The sequence below is a fragment of the Siphateles boraxobius genome, unplaced genomic scaffold (genome assembly GCF_051911475.1).
Source record: "Siphateles boraxobius isolate OS27281-9 unplaced genomic scaffold, OSU_SipBor_1 46, whole genome shotgun sequence".
In the NCBI taxonomy this organism is placed as follows: domain Eukaryota; kingdom Metazoa; phylum Chordata; class Actinopteri; order Cypriniformes; family Leuciscidae; genus Siphateles; species Siphateles boraxobius.
In genome coordinates this window covers 16,672,324-16,695,742 of record NW_027509097.1, presented here as the reverse complement: position 1 = coordinate 16,695,742, position 23,419 = coordinate 16,672,324, and the positions used below count along the sequence as shown (strand labels likewise).

General features: G+C 37.2%; 2 protein-coding genes across 3 annotated transcripts in view; one reads left to right on the top strand and one right to left on the bottom strand.

Moving 5' to 3' along the window:
* Positions 1–5,048, bottom strand: part of cpped1 (calcineurin-like phosphoesterase domain containing 1) — a 40,185-nt gene extending 35,137 nt beyond the window's left edge. Inside the window, exons 1-2 of one of the 2 annotated variants that reach the window (XM_077201145.1) lie at positions 4,773–5,048; positions 502–720 (exon numbers count right to left, since the gene is read on the bottom strand). In XM_077201145.1, the coding sequence (XP_077057260.1) occupies positions 502–720; positions 4,773–4,836 (283 nt within the window). In that variant the 5' untranslated portion in view covers positions 4,837–5,048. Of the gene's footprint in view, positions 1–501; positions 721–4,536; positions 4,641–4,772 lie in introns of those variants that run through there. The other variant, XM_077201146.1, reaches the window with a different exon arrangement.
* shisa9a (shisa family member 9a) overlaps positions 1–23,419 on the top strand; it is a 736,130-nt gene that overhangs the window by 688,074 nt on the left and 24,637 nt on the right. Inside the window, exons 2-3 of the mRNA XM_077201149.1 lie at positions 4,962–7,100; positions 8,350–8,456. Of these exons, the coding sequence (XP_077057264.1) occupies positions 6,589–7,100; positions 8,350–8,456 (619 nt within the window). The 5' untranslated portion in view covers positions 4,962–6,588. The remainder of the gene's footprint in view (positions 1–4,961; positions 7,101–8,349; positions 8,457–23,419) is intronic.

Here is a 23,419-nt window from a genome sequence, read left to right as displayed (position 1 = left end):
TTCATCGCCCGCTAATCCCCCGCGATTTGCACGCGATAACGCCCTGACCTGTCGGCGAGCTCAACGATTCGCAAATCGGGCTTAAATCGGGCTTAAAATCATGTAGTGTGAACTAGGCTTTAGATTAACTTAAACCCCAAACGACTGCGTTTACTTTAAAGGGATAGTCCATTCAAAAATGAAAACAAAAAAAGATAGTTTGGAGAATGTTGGTAACCAAATAGTTTAGGAACCACTGAATTGACTCATTGTACTTTTATGTCCATACAATGGAAGTCAACGGGCCTAATCTGTAGGCTAAACTTTTAGGTAACCGCCATTCTTCTTTTGTGTTCCGCATTAAAAAAAATACATGCATACAGGTTTGAAACGATATGAGGATGAGTAAATTTTTTGGTGGACTATACCTTTAAAACTTCACCAAGATGTGGTCTGAAATATCAGGAGAAACCTATCCGTTTGCATTCCATCAGAACAATTTCAGTGGAAAAGATGGCTTACCAGGCATAGCGTGGACCAGGTCTCCACACAGGACCATAAAGCGAGGTCTGGGCTGTAGTTTATTGATAGCCTGGACTGCCTGCTTTGTGAGCTGGACCTCCTCAGTCCACTCATCGCCTCCTGAATCACAGTCACCAATCCTCCAGGCCTTCATCAGACCCAGCTGAGGGTCTGCAGCCTGGATAAAATAAAAAGGCCCGCTCCACTCCTTCTGTTCATCTGGGTAGGACAAGAGAAAATAACATGAAGCTGACAAACTATCTACTGTAAAAATCTCAATTATTAATGGTCTGTTTGTGTATAATGCATACACTGCTTTACATAATTAAACATTACATAAGATGCTTACTATCAAACTGTTTTAAAGTATTTATAAAAATCTTTATCTCAAGTGAGAGAGTCAGCTAAGGGCACAACCCTAGCACCTGGAATGTGTCTTATAGAAACTTCAGCTGTATAACACCTTCACAGCAGCTCCTGTGTTATAAGGAAACAAAAGTGGCTGGAAAAAAATATCAATTTTCACAGCTCTTACCCATGATTCTTTGAGAAACTTCCAGCATTAAACCTTGGTCAAAATATAAATGAAGAGGATACCCCTGCTGGGAACATCATAGAAGCCTTGTCTTTGCTTTTCACTATACTCACTTATGTCGAGTATGTGTGAAGAGATTTTTGACAGAGCAGCAAGCCTCAAGAGCTATAAGAAAAATAGAGAATTTCTATCTGTTCCTGATCCTGGCAGTGTACCCAAGAAGGGAAAGAATTTTATGATTCTGATTTATCTTTAGCCACATATTGTCATATGAACAATGAAAGATTTAAGTCTCAAAATGTATTGTAACCTGTGTGTGTGTTTGATTAATCAAAAAAGAACCGGCTCATAAGAGTCATTCATTGGAGAGGCAAACTACACTGGTTGTGCTCTATGTTTTTGTTTCACTAAACAGAATCACCTCATATAACTGAGTCATTCATTGGAGAGTCGGACTACACTGTTTGCGCAGTATATTTCTTAATCACTAACAAGAACTGGCTCATTAGAGTCATTCCCTGGGGAGTGAATCGGACTACACTAGTTGCATTCTATGTTTTTGATTCACTAAAAAGAACCGGCTCATTTATTGGAGAGTTGGGCTACACTGCTTGAACAGTATGTTATTGATTCACAAAAAAAAATAACCAGCTCATGAGAGTCATTCATTGAAGAGTCAGACTACACTCACTGGGGAGTGAGTCGGACTACACTGGTTGTACTCTTTGTTGTTAATTCACTAAAAATAACCGGCTCATAAGAGTCATCTATTCAATGGCCAGGCTACACTAGTTGTGGTGTATGTTTTTGATTCACTACAGGAACCAGTTCATAAGAGTCACTAATTTGGGAGTTGGACAAGATTGTGTAGTATGTTTTAAATTACATACTACACAATCATCACAGACTCCACTCACCCTGGACACCACCTGTTTGAACTGTTACCGTCAAGACGGAGACTCAGATCACTGGCCACAAGAACATCTCGGCACAGGAACAGTTTCTTCCCACAGGCCATTTCCCTCCTGAACAGTTAACACTCCTCCCAAGGCATATGCCTGTAAGTGCAATACTCCCACTGTTTAGTGCAATATCCCACAACTCAGGTGATACTTATATGTAGATTTATTTATTATAATATTCAAAACACTGTAAATAGGTTCATAATCTGTAAATCTGAAAATGTCTATTCTGACTAAACCCAACTGTGATAGTTTTACTCTCATATATTTATATTTTTATTTTTTATTCTTATAATTTGTAGTATTATGTTTCATGTTGTATTTGTATATGTCCACTGGAAGCCTCAGTACCAAAACAAATTCCTTGTGTGTGCAAGCACACTTGGCAATAAAGCTCTTTCTGATTCTGATTCTGATTCTGATTCTGAAATTCAGTAAAAGGAACTAGCTCATAAGCGTCATTTGTGCAGTAACTGGACTATGCTTTTGCATGCTGTTGATTTGATAGCAGTGTTGCAGTGCCTTAAGTAAAGTAGGAAACTCTGTCAGCGTATTTCAGAACACTATTTCGTCTGCACTGAAGAAGAATGCATGAGACGGAATTCTGAATAAGAATCGGTTCTCAATTCCAAATCTATTTTGTCATTGAACCTATGTTAAAATCTTTTCATTTTCGAATGAGCTACATTTTAATTAGTAATGCAGCATGAAGTTTCAACACAAATCTCTATGGGCCGACCAAGTTGTTTCAATCCAGTCGTTTTGTCTTTCTAACATGAAGTGAAGTCTAACATCTAAGATGAAGTGTTTGCTATGCTCCGAGCATCACTTTGGGAAAGCACAAAACCTGGTTAAAATAAATAAATATAATAAAAACACATGATATCTGACCAACTCAAAAAGCATTTAAAATGTACCATCTGCTGCCTGGAACCTTGTTTGTTGTCTAACACTTTCATGTACAGTCCCCAGAGACTGGAAACTATTTTCAGGCAACTTTAAACAACATGAATTGAGAGGAGCAGACAAAGCTCCCATGACAGCCGATAAGCACAAGCCTCTTTCAGCAAACATAAATCAGAGGGATATCTCAGATGACTCCCAGAGCTTTCAAATACTGCTAACCTAATCATAAGTCAAGATAAAAGCCTCCTGTGATAAAGCATTAAAATATCAACTCAACTCACAGCATCCACTGCTGTAGGTTTTTCACATTAAAAAAAGAAAAAAAGTTGCAGATGTCAACACTGCCAGTGCAAAGCAAAGAATAAGCAAGAAATTAGTCTGGGATGAAGATTTCAGACTGGATTTACATAAACAGTGAGCAGAGAAACCACACAGGGACAGAAAACACTTGAAAGTCTTCCTGAAAAACACCAAAACCAAAGACTGAAAGTCTGCATGAAATTAAAACTTCACATCTATTTTCTAAACGAGTTTTAAATGATATTATTGTGAACAATTTACCTATGCATCTATTTTCCATTGTTTTGTTTATTTATTTTTTTAATTTGGCCTCTTAATTTTAATCAAAATGTACCTTTTTTTGTTTTTTACTGCACTGTACCCTATGTCACAAAATGGAAAAAAAGGTCTGTTGCTACATCTGTTTCATCACAACTTTAAGTTAAAGGGGGAATTCACCACTGGCAAGATTGGTGAAACCGCTTTGTGACTAGAGAAAACATAGAAAAATGGCTGTGGCATTGCCTTTTGCCAAAAACTTCAAAACCCATAATGCACTTTTGATTTCGGCACTACCAACATTAGTGGTAGCAATAGATTGCTTCAGAAATTAATTATTTTGGTTGGCCAAAGTCAATGGTTTTTAATTAAACGCCTGAAATAAAGTCTGTGATTAACACAATGTCAAGATATTTTCATGATTTATTCTACACATAAGTTATACCCCCTTGTGATTTTTTAAAAAGTATTTCACTTGCCTTGAAAAAGCTAACAAGTGGCTAAATGGGACACTTATTTATTTATTCTAGCAGTCATGTCTATTATTCTGATATGGAAAAACTATGCTAAATCTACTTAAATATTTTATTGCACATTATAGGACTGCAAAATAAATGGGCCTTTCAAGGAGAGAAAATGCCATATCTTTTGTAGTTATTGTCAAAGATGGTTTGTCCTTAATGCATACTCTAAGGTACTGTGGTGCAAATTCCTAATCACTTCAGTGTACAGTAGTGCAGCACTTCTGTTACTTAAATAGGCCTAGCCTAATATTAATATTATACAGATTTCCCAATTTCATGTGAATAATTGCCTATTGTTGGTTTTTGTTTACTATAAACGTTTGATATGTTTAAATCTGGGTCCTCCTAAAGAAAAAAAAATAATAATAATAATGATTTGGGAGTATCCAAATAATCACTGATTTAGCGCATTTTAACCCACTTAGCCTATATTATGTCAACGCTGGTTAATATGCCATGTGACATGTAACAGTTTCTAACTAAATTGACCTGTAACTATTTACGGCACATTCCCAAGTTGATGATTTGATATTTGTGACAGAATACTTACTGAAAGGTCTGTTATCAAAATAATAATAGTCGTAATAAAGTAGCGGTAGTGTGCTTGACAAAGACTTGTTGAAGTAGGTACACCCCGGTCAACGACTTTACAAGGAATTATAGACTCGGATTGCAGTGCTTATAAAATATATAAAAGACCAGAAACCAAAACATACTGTCATAATAAAAGTTTCACTGCACCATCTATAATGTAAATCGAGGTTAGCTAGCCTCAGCTAACCGTACCTTCAGTCAGTCCCTTATAACTCCGATCCTTCGCCCTCAGAAAGACACTTTCGTCCTCTGCCATTGGAAAGTGCTATAGTATATGACAATAAAATGTTCAATCTGGATTTCCTACGATGACGTTTCGTTTTTCTGTTTGGTAACAAAATGACGGCGTTTGTTGCTAAACCCGATAAAGGCATTGGTTAGCCTACTTAATAGCAGTGCGTTCTTGAATCGATGCGTTTGGGGATGTATTAGCACTGCCTAAGAATGTTCGGACTCTAGAAAACCACAGTCTGACTTCGAAGTTCGGCTCTATTACTCAATTTGGATATATTTTCAGATGTACAAATTGAAGGACAACGACACTACATATAAATGGACAGTATATTACTAAAATGATACAACGTTTAAATAAACAAACCGCAAAGAAATAACTAAAAAGTTCACAGTAAAATGTGAGGATTTAACTAAAATTGGTTTATTTCTAAGTATCCTTTGTATTTCTTTACAGTGCCTATAACTCGGTGGAATTTTAAATCAGATACAAGTTTGAGATAGGCCTAAATGTGATTCGACGATGGCACGTAGGCTAGGTTCTGGTTGCATTAGATATGCTAGTCAAATTCATGTAATACATGTTTCTATAAAAAAAATAATCGATGTATGGCTATCTACATATAAAGCACACTTTTCATGCATCGGGTAGTTTACATCTGGTAGCTTAAAATAGGTTAATAACAAATGTGGTGGGCATATTTAATCAGGAGCATTGCATATTCATAAAGTAAACTTTAGGCCTATGTCCTTGACATAAAAAGTTGAATTATTTCTCACGATATTCTATTGGAAGACGTTGTATGTTATCTACAAAGGATATAGGCTAAGTAGGCTACTCTGGTAATATTAAGCCATAAATTAACTTTGTCATAATTTAATTAGCAACCTGAATGACTTGAAAAACAAAAACATTTAGCAGGATTTCTGATTTTCAATTACAATGGATGGGGATCAGGGGCTGTACAAAGTAAATAAGGAAACATTACAATTGAAAAAGAAGTAATAAACACCGAAACTGCAACATCTGCAAAATCCAAATAGCCTATCCATTTTGTCTTACATATTTGGAGGGATGACACTTAATTACGCACTTAAATTAGATGATGTTAGAGGCACTGTTGACGCATCTCCCAAAGGGGTTGCGCAGACCCACGCATTGCGCTAATAAACCACAAACCTTTAGCATTTAAATGGTCTTTTCTCATTTGCATAGTCTAGTTGCATGTAATGGAATTGATTTCCGAGCTGCATAGGCTACTTATGTTGCGATTTTATTATTATTATTATTAGGCTGGAGCCTTCAGAAGTTATTTTACGCACCTGACAAGAACGTATAATTTTTTACAAGTTGCATATAGTAACTCAAGTCAGACGGCAACTTTTCATTGTGATTCTTTACTACAAGAACACTTTTTCGTGTCCAATCCCTCCCATGTCTCCTCCTTCCCTTTACGCACTGTCTCTCCTACTCTCAGCGCGCGCGCTCCACAGTCCTCAGCTCTCTATCATCACAAACAAAGAAAGCCTTCAGGGTAGTTGGCGCAGTGTTTTCAGGGGGCTAAAAGTACTTGAGAATCAGCAGAACAACTGGGATTGCGATCAGCAGCTGTCAGAGTGGACTTTAGAAAAAAAACTGCAGTCTAAATTTACGTTTTTGAAAATGCAAACCTCTCCGAATGGCTTTGTTCACTCGTGTGGATTTATGCCTTGCTGTCAGTGAGTCGTTTCTCTGTCTCAATTTGTCCTTCCAAGGAAGCCCCCAGGAGACTACAGGATGAAATGGACAGTCTTGCTGTTAGAATACTTCTTTGTGAAAGTTCTGGTGCTGCTGTGCAGCGCGGACGGGGAAGCGCAGCAGCTCGAGGGCTTTATAATGCTCTCAGGATCCAATGGGTCCCGAGATGAGGAGAGCGTTTCTGAACCTCCACATACTGAGGACAAATGTCGGGGTTACTATGATGTCATGGGACAGTGGGATCCGCCGTTCGTTTGTCAAACAGGCAATTATTTATTTTGTTGCGGCACTTGTGGCTTCCGATTTTGCTGCGCTTTTAAACACTCTCGATTGGATCAGAGCACATGTAAAAATTACGATACACCAGTATGGTTAACAGGACAGACACCGTATAAGAAAACCATTGACCCTAGACACGATCCAACCAAGGATAAAACAAACTTGATTGTATATATAATATGTGGAGTAGTGGCAATCATGGCACTTGTCGGGATATTTACCAAACTTGGACTAGAAAAAGCTCACAGACCTCATAGAGAGAGCATGTCTCGGTAGGTAACTGATAGTCATGTTGGCTTGAATAAGTAAATTATTATTATTATTATTATTATTATTAGGCTATTAGTTTATTGTAAAAGCAGTGTGATGTGTGCCAGCTGTGCCAGTCTGCACTGCTTTTAATTTTTTCCCCTGCCCATGTAAACAGAGTGATTTTTCAGAGTGTGGTGACATGAGCGTTACATTTTTGTCTGGTTAAGATATGTTCTCTTTTAAAATTGCGCATCTCAAGGCGCAATTCCTTTGTGCATCTCTCTGTTTTTGAACAAACGATCTATTGTGAGTGATTGCTAGGGGCCATTCACACATGGTGCATTCAAAAACAACTAGATAAACTGAATGGAGCATATCGCAGGTGAACATTTTTTAGCCCATAATTTATATGTATTTTATATACATAATTTAGATGGGATACTTTACAAAAAAGAAAAGTGGGAGAAAGAGGGAAAGTGCGTGAGACGGTAAAAGATGTCGGTATGATGCATGTTTACATTGACCAAAAATTAAAGGCTAATAAAAAAAATGCACTCTGTGTGAATGGCATCTTAGGCTGAAAATTGTTTACTCCATCCAAGAATGGGTAAAAACAAATCTCCAGGCAAAGAATTTCCTCACTAACTCAATATTTTGCAGCTTTTGAGCCAAAAATGTTGGTTGCCATAGCTCTGCATTTACTGTTGTGCCTATCCTGCCAATGCATATTCATGCCTAATTAGAGTAAAAACAATCCTGTGAATGTTCAGTATGGTTTCGAAATTCATGGATTTGTGTTATGCAAGCTCTCTTTTAAAAGGCTTTCTTGAATCACAGATCTCAAGAGATTCACATGAAAGCATGGCTAGCTTTCACATGTAAACCAAGAGAACTGAACAAACCGTTTTAGATATTACATCATATTGCATAACGTTTGGTTGTCAGTTTTTACCATTTAGTTACTCAGCTTGGATGGTGGAGGTGTACATCTCTTGTTCCTACTGATATAGTGGGTCAAAACCTCTGATGAGAGCTGCACAGCCCACAGTGTGCAGGTTGCTGAAAGAGCGGCTCACAGAAAAACCTTTACTCTTTGAATCAGCACTCTGGACAGCGGCAGCAATAGCACTGAATGAATAGATGTCAGTCTACCGACATTATATCACTGTATGCCGTTCAGCTGTGCTCCGATATCTAAATACAGAATGATTACACAATGCAAGGCAATTCAATGCATACTAAGCTAACAAAGTGCTTGTTCTTCAACAGAGCTGTGGCAAGCGTCATGCAAGGCGCCCGTCAGGGTCAGCATGAGGAGGCCATCGGAATGCACACACAGCATTATGACACTGTGCAAGCGAGAGCAAACAACATGCGTAAGTTGATTGTAGCCTACTTCCTCTCTTTCCCCACGAGCTCAGCATAAACTATGCACTGCATTTATGCTCCTGAAACAGTCTAAAAGCATGGTTTCTCCTGGCTCGAGAGCTCAATATACCTCTATGCAATATAATGCACTTGTGTACTGAATTACATATAAAGGATACATATAACGCATATTAAGTATTCAAAGTTTTGCTTGTGGTGCAAAACTTTGTTGGTTCTGCACCACTTTTTGATTTTCTTATTCTATACTAAACACATACCGTATATATAATTTACTGTCACTACCGTGGGCTGCCGCTGCATTTGTGTGCATGGCATTGTTTTACGCCGGGATCGAATGAATGGCCCCATCATAAATGTTTAAACTCTCATTTGTTCTGTTTCTGGAGTGATTACATCACCCACTCTGTGGTTATCTATTCCCTAAATACATCTGTGTTGAAATAATAAAAAATACAGTGAGAGTATTGAAGCCCCCTTGAGAGGGATCCATTTTGGTTGACACTATGGAAGTGAGTCAGTAGCTGGAAATCTAATTGTAAAGATAATGTCAATCTTTCTTCACTGCCATGCTTATTTTCATGCTTCAAAATCTGCATAAGAAAAGTTTTGAAAGCTTAAATGACTTTATACTTTTTTTTTCCTTTTTTACAAAAACAAAGACTAAGAGCAATAATATATAGACTATGTTAGAAAAAATTGTTCTTAGAGCTCTCGATTTGTGGTATTTTTTTGAGGGGGGGGGATGGGGGTTAGCAGTAGCACAACCTTTTTTTGGGTGCTAAATAAAAAAAAATGTATGGGTGCATAAAGAATCATCCTTTGTATGTGATATACAGAACCTCAATGGTGCTGTGAAAGAGCCTTTTCATACGAGTCTGGAGGGGTTTTTCTTGTTTTATTTTTTGATTTATCCACCTGCTCTGCACCTGCTTTTAAATAAGAAAAGACACACTGAAAAAGAAAAAAAGAAAAAAAAATAACACAATAGAAAACATTTTTAGTAGTATGTGAATGATGTTTCTTATTCACATGCAGACAACCATTACATATGGAAAGTCCCACCAAGTAATGAACAAGCTTTACTCACAGATTTGACCTTGAAATCAATGTTAGTTCTGTCATCAATAGACAAAAAAGTCATTCAAAGAGTCGTTTTTACTCACCTCTATTTCACAGATCATGATCATTATTCTTGCAGTACTGGCTTTTAATCCATAAACCTGAGTGTAATTATCTGAACTGCTTTTAACCTCTGACCCGAGCGATTTAATACACCGTCCATACTCTGTATGAGATAATGATTTGAACCAAAATCAGGAGAACAGACACCGCATAAGCAAATAATTCCAGCGACCTCAATATGAGATATTTCAGAATTTTTTGGGTTGACCCCCTAAGATCTTGTAATTAAAACATAGAAATGTGTTTTAAAGCTTAAAGATACTTTAAAGATGTGGTTGTTTGAATTAATTATCAAAGATTGTAAATAAGAATAAAGGGTAAAAGTTTCTGATGCTGAATGCCAACAGCCCCTTAAAAGATTTTGTAACAAATCTTGCACAATAGAAGTTCATACACTCTTAAATGACAAATATGAAACTGTTTCTTTCAACATGAGTCAACAAAAAGCTTTGGGTGTGCTGGAGGTTAACTGCTGTTATTATTTTAAATATGTAAAGCTAGTTAGATTAAAGACTGGATTATTTGTTTACATAAACCGATGCCATATTCTTCATATTCCTCCTCTGAGAAGCTCACAATCCAGATGCTCACACCGTGTGCTGAATGATCCTATCAAAGAGGTCTAGTTAGCTCACTGAAAGTGCAAAATTACTAGACCTTTTTCCCGAAATGATCGAGGATTCTGGAGGATATAGTACTGTGCTCCATTACCATCACAGCTTGGCATTACAAGAGTACCCGTGGTTTTAGGAAGAAAGAGAAAGAAAGAAGTCTTGAATACAGAATGCTTTATTTTTGGTCATTGCATGAAACAATCAAGACTTAAGGCCAGTGTGATTTCAATCATAGTACGGTACAGGATGTTAAATTCTGCATGTCAGTGACCTGAATTGAGGAACAAAAGCATTTACTCCCACCGTGTACTGAGCAACTGAACCCTGCAGATGAAGTGGAGCTTTTTCCAGAGCCACAGCTCAAACTAATTACCTTAATGGGGTTTCCCAAAAGAAACAGCAGAAACCTATTACGCTGTATTTATTTCAAGCTATGTGCCAATGCACCTGAACAAGGATCTGCTTACAATAATGCAGGTGACCTGTTGTGTATGGACTTAAAGGATAAGTGAGAAACAAAACCTGTTTTCCTGTTTTCTGTTTTCCTTACCAAACTCACTATAATTTTATACAAAAACTAAAAAGTGGTAAGAACAGAATGGATTTCTCACCTATTCCATTCTTCATCCATGTGATTATTCTTCCCATTGGCACTACTCGCAATAAGTCCATTTACAGCAAATTGTAGTTCATACAGTTCAAGCGTGTCTTTGTACTAGGATTCTCTCACCGCAAAAAATCGGATGATTTGATGTCTAGAGGCATGTTAATTTTAAGCCATCAAATAGATCTCTAACTTTTAACTTTACTCCTGCTTCATTTTCATTAAAGCCAGAGACTAAAATCTAAAAATGGCTTATATTTTAATATGACAGACAGGGCAAGTTGATTTATCATGAAATATGTGCTCTCTTTGAAATACAATTATTGAATATTGTTGTGTGAGGATGTCTCTAATACCCTTTAAATGTTGCCACACATATCCTAGTGTTAACAAAGCTAAGTTTTCATTTGACAAGTTCAAGTTATTCTTTACACCAGAAGTGCAAACACAGCCAGCATAACTTTCTACGATCATTCAAAACCAATTATGTATGTAATATATTCATTTAAAGTCCCCCTGTAGTCAATAATTGTATCCCATTGTAACGCTTTGAACAACGGAGAAAGGAGAAAGGCATATAGTTCATCATTACATCGTAATATTCATCATACACCTGCTATATTGCTAAATCTATCTGATTTTTCATATCAACAGAAAAATATACCAGGATAACCTGGCATCTCTCGAGACTCCCCTGCTAGTTCGGTGTTAATGATATGCTAAAGCCCACCCGCACGTTGACATGATAGGTTTCAAGGTAGTTTGTGACGTCAGAAACACCAGCGATTTCAAACCGTGTTTTTGAGACTGTCTTTGGTTCACTGCAGTTTTTAAGAGAAAATACTCAGCAATGGTGTTGACTTGTGAATTTGCACATGATTTGTCTTATAGCACATTAAAAACACCATAAGTCACCATAAAAACAAGTAATTCTTTCTCTTATATTCTCTTAAATCTATGTAACAGTACAATGTACAATGTAACAGTAAGTCTTTCTGCATCTTACATTTTTACGCCAGTAAGTGGCAACTAGTGACTATCTTCATAAAGCCCAAAGTATACTTCATTTTTTACAAGTACGCTAGTGTATGTGTACAGTCGAGCACGTAGCCTTTCAAAGTATACTCCATTTGATAGTGTATATATATATATATATATATATATATATATATATATATACACACATCGGTGCCTCATTTGCGTCTGTTTCAATGGGCTGCTATACGTAAGCTGTCTGCCATATTGGAAAGGTTAAAGTCAGTCTGTAAACACTTAAGTGCAAGTTGACTGAGTGTCTTCAACCGTAATTAGATGCATGAACATCTATATCTTCTGTAGACTTCAGCAGATGATTTTGAAAAACCAACACAATACAAGACGAAGGCGTCGGCCAACACAAAAACATTAAAAAGTACCATAGTAAAAAGCTGTAATATTGAATTAATACATATAAAAACACATGTGAAAGGTTATTCCATTTCTTCGGGAATTGAAATCTCGTTAGTTTCACAACTAGAAGCTGTGCAATGTTGTACGTATACACTATTTCAACTTTAACCAGTGCTTAATCTAGTTTCCTCCAGAAGTTATGACCGATAAAATTACATTGTATTCTTTTCAGTAAAATTGCAGCTATCTCATAACATCCTGACACAAGTGCTTGTGTTGTTTTCGCAGTCTCCGGTATTTTGTTGTTTTTGTTCCGTCTCTAATATTTTTTTTTATCAGTTTAAATGTTAAATATTAATCACTCAAACCCATTTGTCTAAACCTCGGTCAAACACATCTGCCATATTTCTAGTTTTTTGAACATGTTTGGGACACACTTAGGCTAATCAGATTGATATTATCTAATTATTAAGATTGATAGTTTGCACATTGGGAAGCAGGGATACTTAAAGCTTAAGCGAAAGTGACATGACGTGTAGCCGTATGTTGTCACATGCTCAGAAATGTAGATCACAAATTCTAAGTACACGACTACTGAACAAACACCCACTGTGAACACACACACCCGGAGTAGTGGGCAGCCATTTTTGCTGCGGCGCCTGGGGAGTGATTGGGGTTAGGTACCTTACTCAAGGGCACCTCAGGTTTGGGTAATGAGATTGGAAGAGAGCGTTGTTCACTCACTTTCCCCACCTACAGTTCTTGCCAGTACTGAGACTCGAACCTATGACCTTCGGGTTATAAGTCAGATTCTTTAGGCCCCAACTGTGATCCCTAATTCATTCAGTAATGAAACAGCAGAACGCCTTTATGAGTGAATCACTGAATTCGTTCAAAAACACTGGCTGCATCCGAAAGCTTAAAAATGCTGCTTTCGTAGGATGCATTGCAAAGTAGGAAGGCATCAAAGCACGTCTGAATCCAATGCTAGCTTCACTTCCTGTCTCCTGAGATACCTTCATCTGATCGATTTTTGATGGCAGCATAGATGTATCCTTTGCTGCCTTTGATATCCTTCAATCCTGTGCTTTCCATTCTTTGACAGTTGAGCTAAGAAATGAAGATGGCATCTGAAAGTTGTGGTTGGTGGTCAGTTTGTGTGTAAATGTAAGTTTTTGACCAACGTGTTCCACTTATGATGTCATTTCTAGCAAGAAATTACTATTGCAGTAATTAACTATTTGCTTAGTTTTCACCAAAGCTCGCTCTATTTTGTTGTAGATCATTAAACCATTACACTGCTTTGGAAGTCTGTCTGAATCAGTTTCTGGACCACTAAAATGTTGCTCGGAGACAGTGTTATTTTAGATTTCTAGACAAGATGATGAATTCTGATCTGCATGCAAAAATATCAGTTTTGTAAGCTACTCCTGTTTTATAACCATAATATGTAAGACAAATCACAAATAAGAGATTATAACTGTGGTAAGATTTTAATCTCTGGCATTTCTGGAGTGCTCATGTAGTGCTTTCTGCATTTTTTTTCCCAGCGGTAAAACAATACATTTATTGATAATAAAGCAAGCCATTTTCCTCCCTTTTCGGGCAACCCTTTTTTTCCTTTCGCTGGACGTTGGCTATCTGTAAGAGGAGAGCGTGTGTGCAACACCCCCTCTCCCATCCCATCCCATTTACTGGGCCACGGTTTATGCTCCTTAAGGCAAGCAGCATATTTCTGTTGGCTCAGCGACCGTGGCCATTGCTGCCATGCTACAATGGCAGAAGCCCCCCACCGGGATTGCATTCAGGTCAGCATGGTCTCCCCACACTCAGAGAACTCCACCAAGGAGAACTGGCTCTGATTTCACACCCAGAGGACAGGCTGGCAGCCTATTTCTTCCAGCACGTAGGGGGAAGAGGGACATGTGGCCTTCTGATGTGCGTCACTGAAATGGGGCTCGTACAGGTCTGTTACTTGATGCCAGTGCTAATTTTACTTTGCATGCAGAACCCCGGTGCCCATTGTCACAAGGAAATTCAATCTTTGATGCTTCAATCCTAATAAAATGACAAAAAAGAATAAATGTGAGGTTTGAATCTTTTTTTGTAAGAGAAAATGCAAAAGGAAAAATAATTCTTCTGAAATGACAGAACTCCTAAATGGTTTTATTATTAAAATGGAAGACGTTTACTAAATCTTTGCCAGACACACCACTGCCAGTCTGTAGTGTAAGGTCACAGTAGTGAAATGTTGTGGGCAAAAAAGGGCAATTGTCAATAGTGTAGTGATGTACTAAGCACAGCTCACACATAAGTCACTTTCAAATCATGCAGTTTTCTTTTGGTCAACACGGTGAATGCGTGGCAAACTTGAACCCACTGCAAAATCTGTGCAGGGAAATCTTTCCATTTCACGCAAAATTTCCTATTGTGTGGGTGTCTACTGAAATGACAGGATTTTGCCAGCAAAAATTCACTGAACTATGGTGAATGTGACCGTACATTATTGTTGTTGCCGATGTCAGTTCCAGTCAAAACACATTTCACACTACTGGACTTGGATCGCAGACCTGCTAAATATCTCTCGGCATCAGCGCTTCCCTCAGACCGTGACTTTGATAATTCAAACATAGCAATCATGAACTATTTTGCCTCGGATTTGGGGTTTTTGTCAGCAATCTTCATCAGCTGTCAGAGAGTGGAAAAACAGTTCTAAAATTGTGTAGTATGTTGTTGGCATAAGGTCTAAATGGAAAGCATTGCTCACAATACTGCATTTTGGAATGATTCTAAATGTTACAGTAAATGTAGGTTGCTTCTTTTGAGCTTTATACTGTCTCATACATAAATGGGTCAATGATGTAATGTTCATCTTTTATCCTATTCGATCTTTTTTTAAATACATTAAAATGCATCTCACACAAACAGTGATTTGAATACACCTCTTCTATGATCAGCATAATTTTTTATTTTTGTATTAAAATTAATGTGGGTTTTGGTGGTAGTGGGGGTGGTTCACTGCTTATTACTATTTAAAACTTTTGACTGTAAAATCATGTGGTGCTACCAACATGTAAAAACATGCAGGTTGTAAAAATGTCATGTGTTGTGACTCCCCAAAAAAGCTTCACGACTTTTAAATTCTGAACAGATTTTAAAACACTTGACATCCTATACTTGGCAACTTTGTAAATGGTTACAGAGAAAACTGGGTATCAACACTAGGTTTACCAGTCAAGTCTTTCTGAACACAACAAGCTGCATGAATAATGAAAACCATGTTTGTTTGTTTGTTTGTTTTTAAATCAGCTGAAAAATGTTTACATTTTTGATCACCTACTAATGGAATCAAAGTTTAAAGTTGTCTGTGCCCATCATACACTATGCGATTTTCTGTGAAATCTGTCAACTCCGACTGCCAACTATCTGCAGACTGGCTTTTAATTTTGGCAACTAGTGTTACATATCCAAATTTTTAAACTTCATAAACTATAATCACTGGCTTCTAGCAATGGTCGGGTCGGGTTGCAGCAGAAGGGTGACCTATGACCCGATGTATGACGTGGGTGTAGAGTAAGAGAATTGAAGGCTCTTACGAAAACCACGTAACTCTTTCATTAACGCTTGTATGTGCGTTACCTACAGCAAATGACTTTTTCAAAACCATATAAAAAAGCATGCACACAAGCAGCACACCTGTATTTGGCATGTGTCTTTTAAACTACATTCTTCCTTCTTTTTCAAAGATTTTACCTTTTCTTTACCTGCCGTGGGCATTCTTAGTTGTTCTTGACCTAAGTGTTCAGTATTGCAATAGATCTTAAAACTCAATAAACAAGTATTGTGTATTACACCAAGAGCCTTACAGTTTCTTATCAGTTACTTAGTGGCTTATCAAAACTTTTATTTGCTGATCCTGAAGGCTTTTGTGCAGGGAAGATTTAAAGAAGCAAAAACGGATGGACGGGAAGGAAAGCTGTCCGAATGCTATTGATCTACTCGCTAGTCAAGCAAAGCAGGGAAGCTGAAGAAAACATTTTTTCTTTTTCACTTTACTGCACCGTACCCATTGTCGAGATGTCCATCTGCCTAGAAAAAAATACAGTCCTGTTTCAAACTGATAGCTGCCACCATCCAAGACAGATAACACACACATGGAAGATGTTGAAATGACACCAAAGAGAATCGAATCCCACTGTTATGGAACATTTTTAATCAAAAACCAACATTGGCTGACAGCACAATGAGAACAAGCACCATTGAAAGGGGTTTTCCCCTGTTAGTACCTACTGAATCACATCAATCCCAGACTGCCTTTGTTACCTATAGATGTCATTCATGTATGCATTGATTTAAATCATTCCTCGTGGCCCTCCTCTCCCTACATGACTGAGTGTGTCTGTTGTCATGGTGGACACGCTCATGCTTGCACAAAAACACACAGCTCCCAATCCTTAGATCAACACACCACTGCCCAAAAACAATGCATAATTCATTTCATGTAGCATGCAGAAGTGAAGGAAAATGACAGATTAATGTATTTTCTGTAGAACACTTAGCACCTCCAGACTGTTTATCATTTGGCATGACAGAAACAGGAATCATTTCCGTCCTCTGTCTGTTCAACTTCAACTTTAAGTGGACAGCCAGCTTTCTTTATCACGGTTGAGGCCCTAATGAATAATCTGCTACCCAAGAGGGCGAAAGGATATCCAAATGCAGTTTTACAGGCAAGATTAAGTTAGATTAAATTGAATGTGATGTTTAATGCAGTGATCATGGATGAGTGCCACTCCATCAAACACCACAGTGAAAATGAGAATGTGTTTATGATTAAATTCACCTTCATTAAATGAAATCCCAGACAGCAGGGGCAGGACTCGGGTTAGAATTTATATTGAGCAACAGAGACAGACTTACAATGTTATTCTGATTTTATAGTGATGGCAAATTTCCCCCAAAGGCAATGACTGGCATTAATTGTAAAACAGGTGTTACGGTGGATGGATCTGATGATCGGTGGTTTGAATCAGTGCTGTTAGGTTCCTGTGTGTGTGTGTGTGTGTGTGTGTGTGTGTGTGTGTGTGTGTGTGTGTGTGTGTGTGTGTGTGTGTGTGTGTGTGTGTGTGTGTGTGTGTGTGTGTGTGTGAGAGTGAGAGAGAGAGGCCCACAGCTGTCTCAAGGAGAATAATAAGTTCAACAAAGATCATTATAGCTGTATTATTATGCATTCTATCAGTATAACTCAGTGGCTCTCAACTGGTTTCGCTTCAGGACCCAGATTTTAAATTGGCCACCCAACACCAAGTAAATAAATAATTTACCTTAAAATCAATTATTGTGTAGTTATTATAGTAGTATTAGTAATGTAGTATAATGTCGTTTGGGCTCAGATTTTTTTTTAAAGAAATTAATAAAAGAATGCTGAAAAAATAGATCAGTTTCCACCAAAACATTTAACAAGACTGTTTTCAACATTGATAATAATAAATATGTTTCTTGAGCACCAAATCAGCATGTTAAAATGATTTCTCAAGGATCATGTGACGAGTGGAGTAATGATGCTGAAAATCCAGCTTTGCCATCATAGGAATAAATCACATTTTAAAATATAAATCAGTTATTTTCTACAATAATAATATTTTACAATATTACTGGTTTGGGTGGCACGTGTGCTCAGTGGGTAGTAATCCCTGCTGAGCCAGGAGGCCTTGCTGTGTGGAGTTTGCATGTTCTCTCCTTGTCAGCGTGCGTTTTGCTCCAGGTACTTCGGTTTCCCTCACAGTCCAAAGACATGCAGGATAGGGAATTGGAAAAACAAAAAATGCCCATAGGTGTGAATGAGAGTATGAATGTCTGTGTCTGGTGTGTGAGCCCTAGAAAGGATAAGGATAATGGAGAATGAATGAATATTACTGTTTTTACTGTATTATAAATGCAGCCTTGTAAGAGACTTCAAATAATCGACCCCAAACTTTTGAACAGTAGTGTATAATAGGAAATCTAACAATTTTTTTAATGCAAGCCCCCCCATTTATCGTTGAACCTAAGATTGTCTTTGTCAACTGTTTTTCTTTACATAGGTTTTGTTCTTGTTTTTCGAGCATGAGAGCATGTCAGACAACCTATTGGCATCTGTCTCATTTGGCTGCTGCTTTTATCAGGTGACAAATTAATTTGCACCAAAATCCTGTGCCGAGTTTGATTGTATGCACAGCCTTTGACATTAGGAACAATAGATATATCAAGCATTTTCTTTTAATTTTTAAAAGTCTTTTTATTTTTGCTGTCCTAAATATACAGAATTGTATAGGTTGATGAATTCTGTTTCTTTCAGAACAGACCTGCGATCAGGGTCGAGTCTCTATTCGCTATTGGTTAGGATATCCCCTAAGTCGTTGTGCTTGTTTCATGTACTACTTTTTTTTTCAGGATTCTCTGATGAATAGAACGTTCAAAAGAACAGCATTTATCTGAAATAGAAATATTTAGCAAAATTATACAATACCGTTCAAAAGTTTGACGTCGGTAAGATTTATTTATTTATTTTATTTTTTGAATGAAAGCAATACATTTATTTCGCATGGATGCATTAAATTGATCAAAAGTGACAGTAAAGACTTTTATAATGTTACAAAAGATTTCTTATGTGACACTGAAGACTAGAGTAGTGGTGCTGAAAATTCACCAGAATAAATTACATTTTAAAATATATTCAAATAGAAATTGTAATAATATTTCACAATATTAAAGTTTTACTGTATTTTGGATCAAATAAATGCAGCCTTGGTGAGCAGAAGACACTCCTAAAAACATAACAAAATCTTACTGATCCCAAACCTTTAAACGGCAGTGTATATCAGTGTAAACAGCTTCTCAAAAATGAAAACATTTCAGGTGGGACTTGATATTATCCATCGGGTACTTACTGGATCATTGTGGTTTGCAATTGCTGTGATCTCACGTGATTGACAGTTTGTCATCAGAAAAGAGATGTCGTTGCAAGAGGGAGAGAAGTTATTTTCATTCAATATTATGACGGCATGAAAAAAATAATGATGTGCATGCCATGGAGAAACCATTATAATAAATACTGCAATATTCCATACAAAATAAGAATTGTTCATTTTGATTTCATGGTGACAAAGCTACATGTTGTTTCCAAAACAATGACACCATGGCATATCGACAAAATGGTTTTATATATATCCAATTAACATATTTTATTCATCACAAATAAAATTGCCATTCATTATTTTCTTTTTTTGCAAAGCTTTCTCTGGTGTAATGTCATACATTGCAAGTGTATTTCGCTGTAATCCTGCCATGATGTATAATATTTATAAGATTCTCATCTCTTGTACTCTCATGTACTTATGCTCTCCATTGGCAAAAGAGCTTCAAACTTTGCTAAAAGGGATATTGAGGTTCCATATGAAATTACCTTTTCCATGGATTGTTCACCATTGGAAGAACAGCGTGCCTTGGCATCAGTCTTTTTCATTTAACGGCACGAGATCCATTGCCTTGCAGCACCGTTTCTCCAATACTGCTGCTGTCACCCTGTTTCATATCCTGGAATGATCCTTCTATTGGAAAATAATGCCAAATGAGAGAACAAGAGAGGTGGCCTGGAAGAGGCTGTGTAGATCACTAGAGCACTTCTTTGGACATTTTGAAAATGTGATCTCGACAATATATTTGATATAAATAAATTCAATTGCACAGCACCCAAACTTCCATACACTGACGTATACGCCCATTTGGAAAGAGTAACAACTTTCTGAGGTAGTTTGAGTGATGAATTTACAATTGCAGGACACTTAAACCAGTTATTCAATGAGTAAAATGCATGAGGAGACCTAGTTTAAATACTGCCTTTTCAAACATTATTTATGTACTTTTTTCCAATAACATTAGTTAGTACTTTTTATTATTATTATTTTAACATATTTTAACTCGCACACCCCCGGAGGACCCCGGTTTGAAGACCTCTGCACTAAACCTATGAAAGTAATCAAACTAAAAGTTTTTTTTTTTTTAAAGGTTTTAGGTTTAATTTTAGGTTTTTCATTTCCTTTTCATTTGAATCTGAAAAGCAGCTCTTACTTTTATGCTTATTTTTGTTATGTTTTATATTACAGAAAATTCACTGCTAAAAGATCATGCTTTATTCATCACAAATAAAATTGCCATTCATTATTTTCTTAAATTGTGACTTAATTAGCAATAGCCTTATATGACCCCACTGTCCTCATCCTCAGGCGTACACACAGCGTACAACAAAAGCCACAAAACAATGGTGTCCCAGAGAGGGCAATGAGTGTCTCACGGGTGCTGATACTTGACATCTGGCAATCACTGTGCTTCCCTCTTCCTGCCATGGCTGCACTTTGCTAATGTCAAGAGCAAGTGGGAGACACGCAGAGAATAGCCCTCTCTGATTTGCAGATGATATCACTTGCGAGCTCAGATGCCCTTCTGCGACTTCCATCCCAGAGGGATGTGCAGCTCCCGAAATACCCTCCTGCATCTTTAATGAGAAACTGGAAAGGTATCTTATAGTCACATCGTTGACTTGTTCTCAGTCTATGTGCTTTGTGATAACCTTGACATATTTAACCTCAAACACTCTGAGGAGTCTGGGGATTTTCAGGCAGATGCTATTGCAGTGGATGACACAAAGATAAATCGTAGTAAATGTTTAGTAATAAATGGGGGTATCAAAACAGATGGCGTAAGTTTGATTGACATACAGATGGTAAAGCAGATGCCAACACATTTTCTCCACCTGCTAAAATCTCAAAATGATCTCTTTGTTGTAGGTTTCACTTTGGTCTAGCGATGTAAACAAGAGGGGTGAAGTCACTGTTGTGTCACTTTTGCATCATTTATGATCAGTGTTGAGGAAAGGTAGGAAAGTTACTTAAAATACTACATTACAATATTCCTTTACTCCCTAAAAAGTACTGAATAGCATTACTTGGTTACTTTTTATGGAAAGTAATGTGTTACGTTACTTTTGCATGACTTTTTCTCATCTAGGCTGGGCAACAAAATTTATATTTTTGGCAAGTGTAAGGTAAAGGCCCTTTCACTCCGAAAGTGCAAATGAAAAAGGAAATGCAAATTCACACCTGTACAGAGGGTGCTGCTCAAACAAACCTTTCATCTGTGCTGCCATTCTGGACTCTCAATACTTGAGGTCAGGAATTGGATACTTGTTGTAAGGGTCAGACAGGGAATTCGAAAGAATCACTTATTATGGCCGTGCATGTGACTCGTCCAGCGATCATTTGAACGAGCCGTAACTATCGGCTCTGCAGCGGATATAAATATCCAAACTTGAAAACACTATTTATTAGCAAGGTAACTTAACCCTCATGTGGTGTTCAAAACCCTATAACACCTGTGGTCTTCCCGGGTCAAAATGACCGGCCTATAAAAATAGCTTATAAATCACATTTATTATACCATATTTTCACCCAATCTTGGATTCAATCTTTTTGTCAACTTCTCTTTCAATTAGGACTGGTTTTATATTTCTATTTGCATCTGATTAATCGTGGGCCTAATTTTTCTAGTAGGCATCTCATTTTATTTGTAAAAAAAAAGCATTCTTTTTTGAATATATTTGAATAATTTTGGAAATATTAAATAAAATATTTTAAAAAGTTGGCAGTGTTGATCACACTAGTCTACTTTAATGTTTCATAAGGAAGTTTGTTTTGAAAAACTTTTATTTTGTAAAAAATGGCACATAGTCACACTTGTGGTCTTGCTGGGTCAAAATGACCGGCTTATAAAAAATAGCTTATAAATCACTCATTATACCATATTTTCACCCAAACTTGGATTCAATCTTTTTGTCAACTTGTTCTCTTTCAATTAAGACTGGTTTTGTATTTCATTTTCAAACGGTTTAATTGTAGGAGTCATTTATCCGAGCTTATGCACTTCAGTTTTTGAGTGAAAAAAGCATTATTTGTTAATAATTTTGGCAATATTGAGTAAAATATGAAAATAAATTGCACTGTTGATCACACTTGTCTACTTTAATATTTAATGACACCGTTTGTTTTGAAATGTGTGGTTTTTTTGCACAAAATGACACAGAGTCACACTTGTGGTGTTCCCGGTCATTGATAGTGAATGGGGGAGACTAAAAATTAGAGAAAAATGTAGTTGTCAGGAGCATGTTCATGTTCAAATCAAATCAAATAAAATCCTTTTATTGTCACACAACCATATACACAAGTGCAACAGTGGGTGAAATTCTTGGGTGCAATTCCGAGCAACATAGCAGTCATGACATGATGGACGTATTACAAATTACTCACAGTACCATATACATTAATAAAAACAATAAATAATATACAATATACAATATACAACAATATACAATATACAGAATACAAAATACAAAAAGGTATTTATACATAAAATAGATACAGATGTTGAAGAAATATGTATGTAGTTTACAGTAGATTATGTTGTGCTGTGTAGACAGACTGTGTATGTTTATTGACAGGAGGGATCAAGAGTTTAGAAGTCTAATTGCATGGGGGAAGAAGCTGTCATGGAGTTGGCTGGTATGTGTCCTGATGCTGCGGTACCGCCGGCCTGAGGGTAGCAGTGAGAGCAGCCCATGGCTCGGGTGGCTAGAGTCTCTGATGATCCTTATAAATCATGATCCTCTGAATCAATTCTTAATGCGCATGTGAACGCCATCAGCGTCTATCACAGGTTCACGTTTAAAGTCTGTTTAGAGAGAACGGTGTCGTCTTAGCGGCCCTTAATTTAATAACAAATGATCATTTAGACGGAAGTGAATCAATCAAAACTAACTTTAGCTGGAAAAATTTTTTTTCAAGAACCACTATAAAACCAAACCAATCTCTGTTACCTTAAATATATGTTTATCTCTGTAAAGCTGCTTTGAAACAATCTACATTGTTAAAAGCGCTATATAAATAAGGCTGACTTGACTTGACAGTTCTACACCAGCACTGTAGAGAGCATCCTGACTGACTGCATCACTGCCTGGTATGGCAACACTACCGCTCGCAACCGCAAAGCCCTGCAAAGGGTGGTGTGCACTGCCAGCCGTATCGTCGGAGGTGAGCTTCCCTCCTTCCAGGATATGTGCACAATATATGTG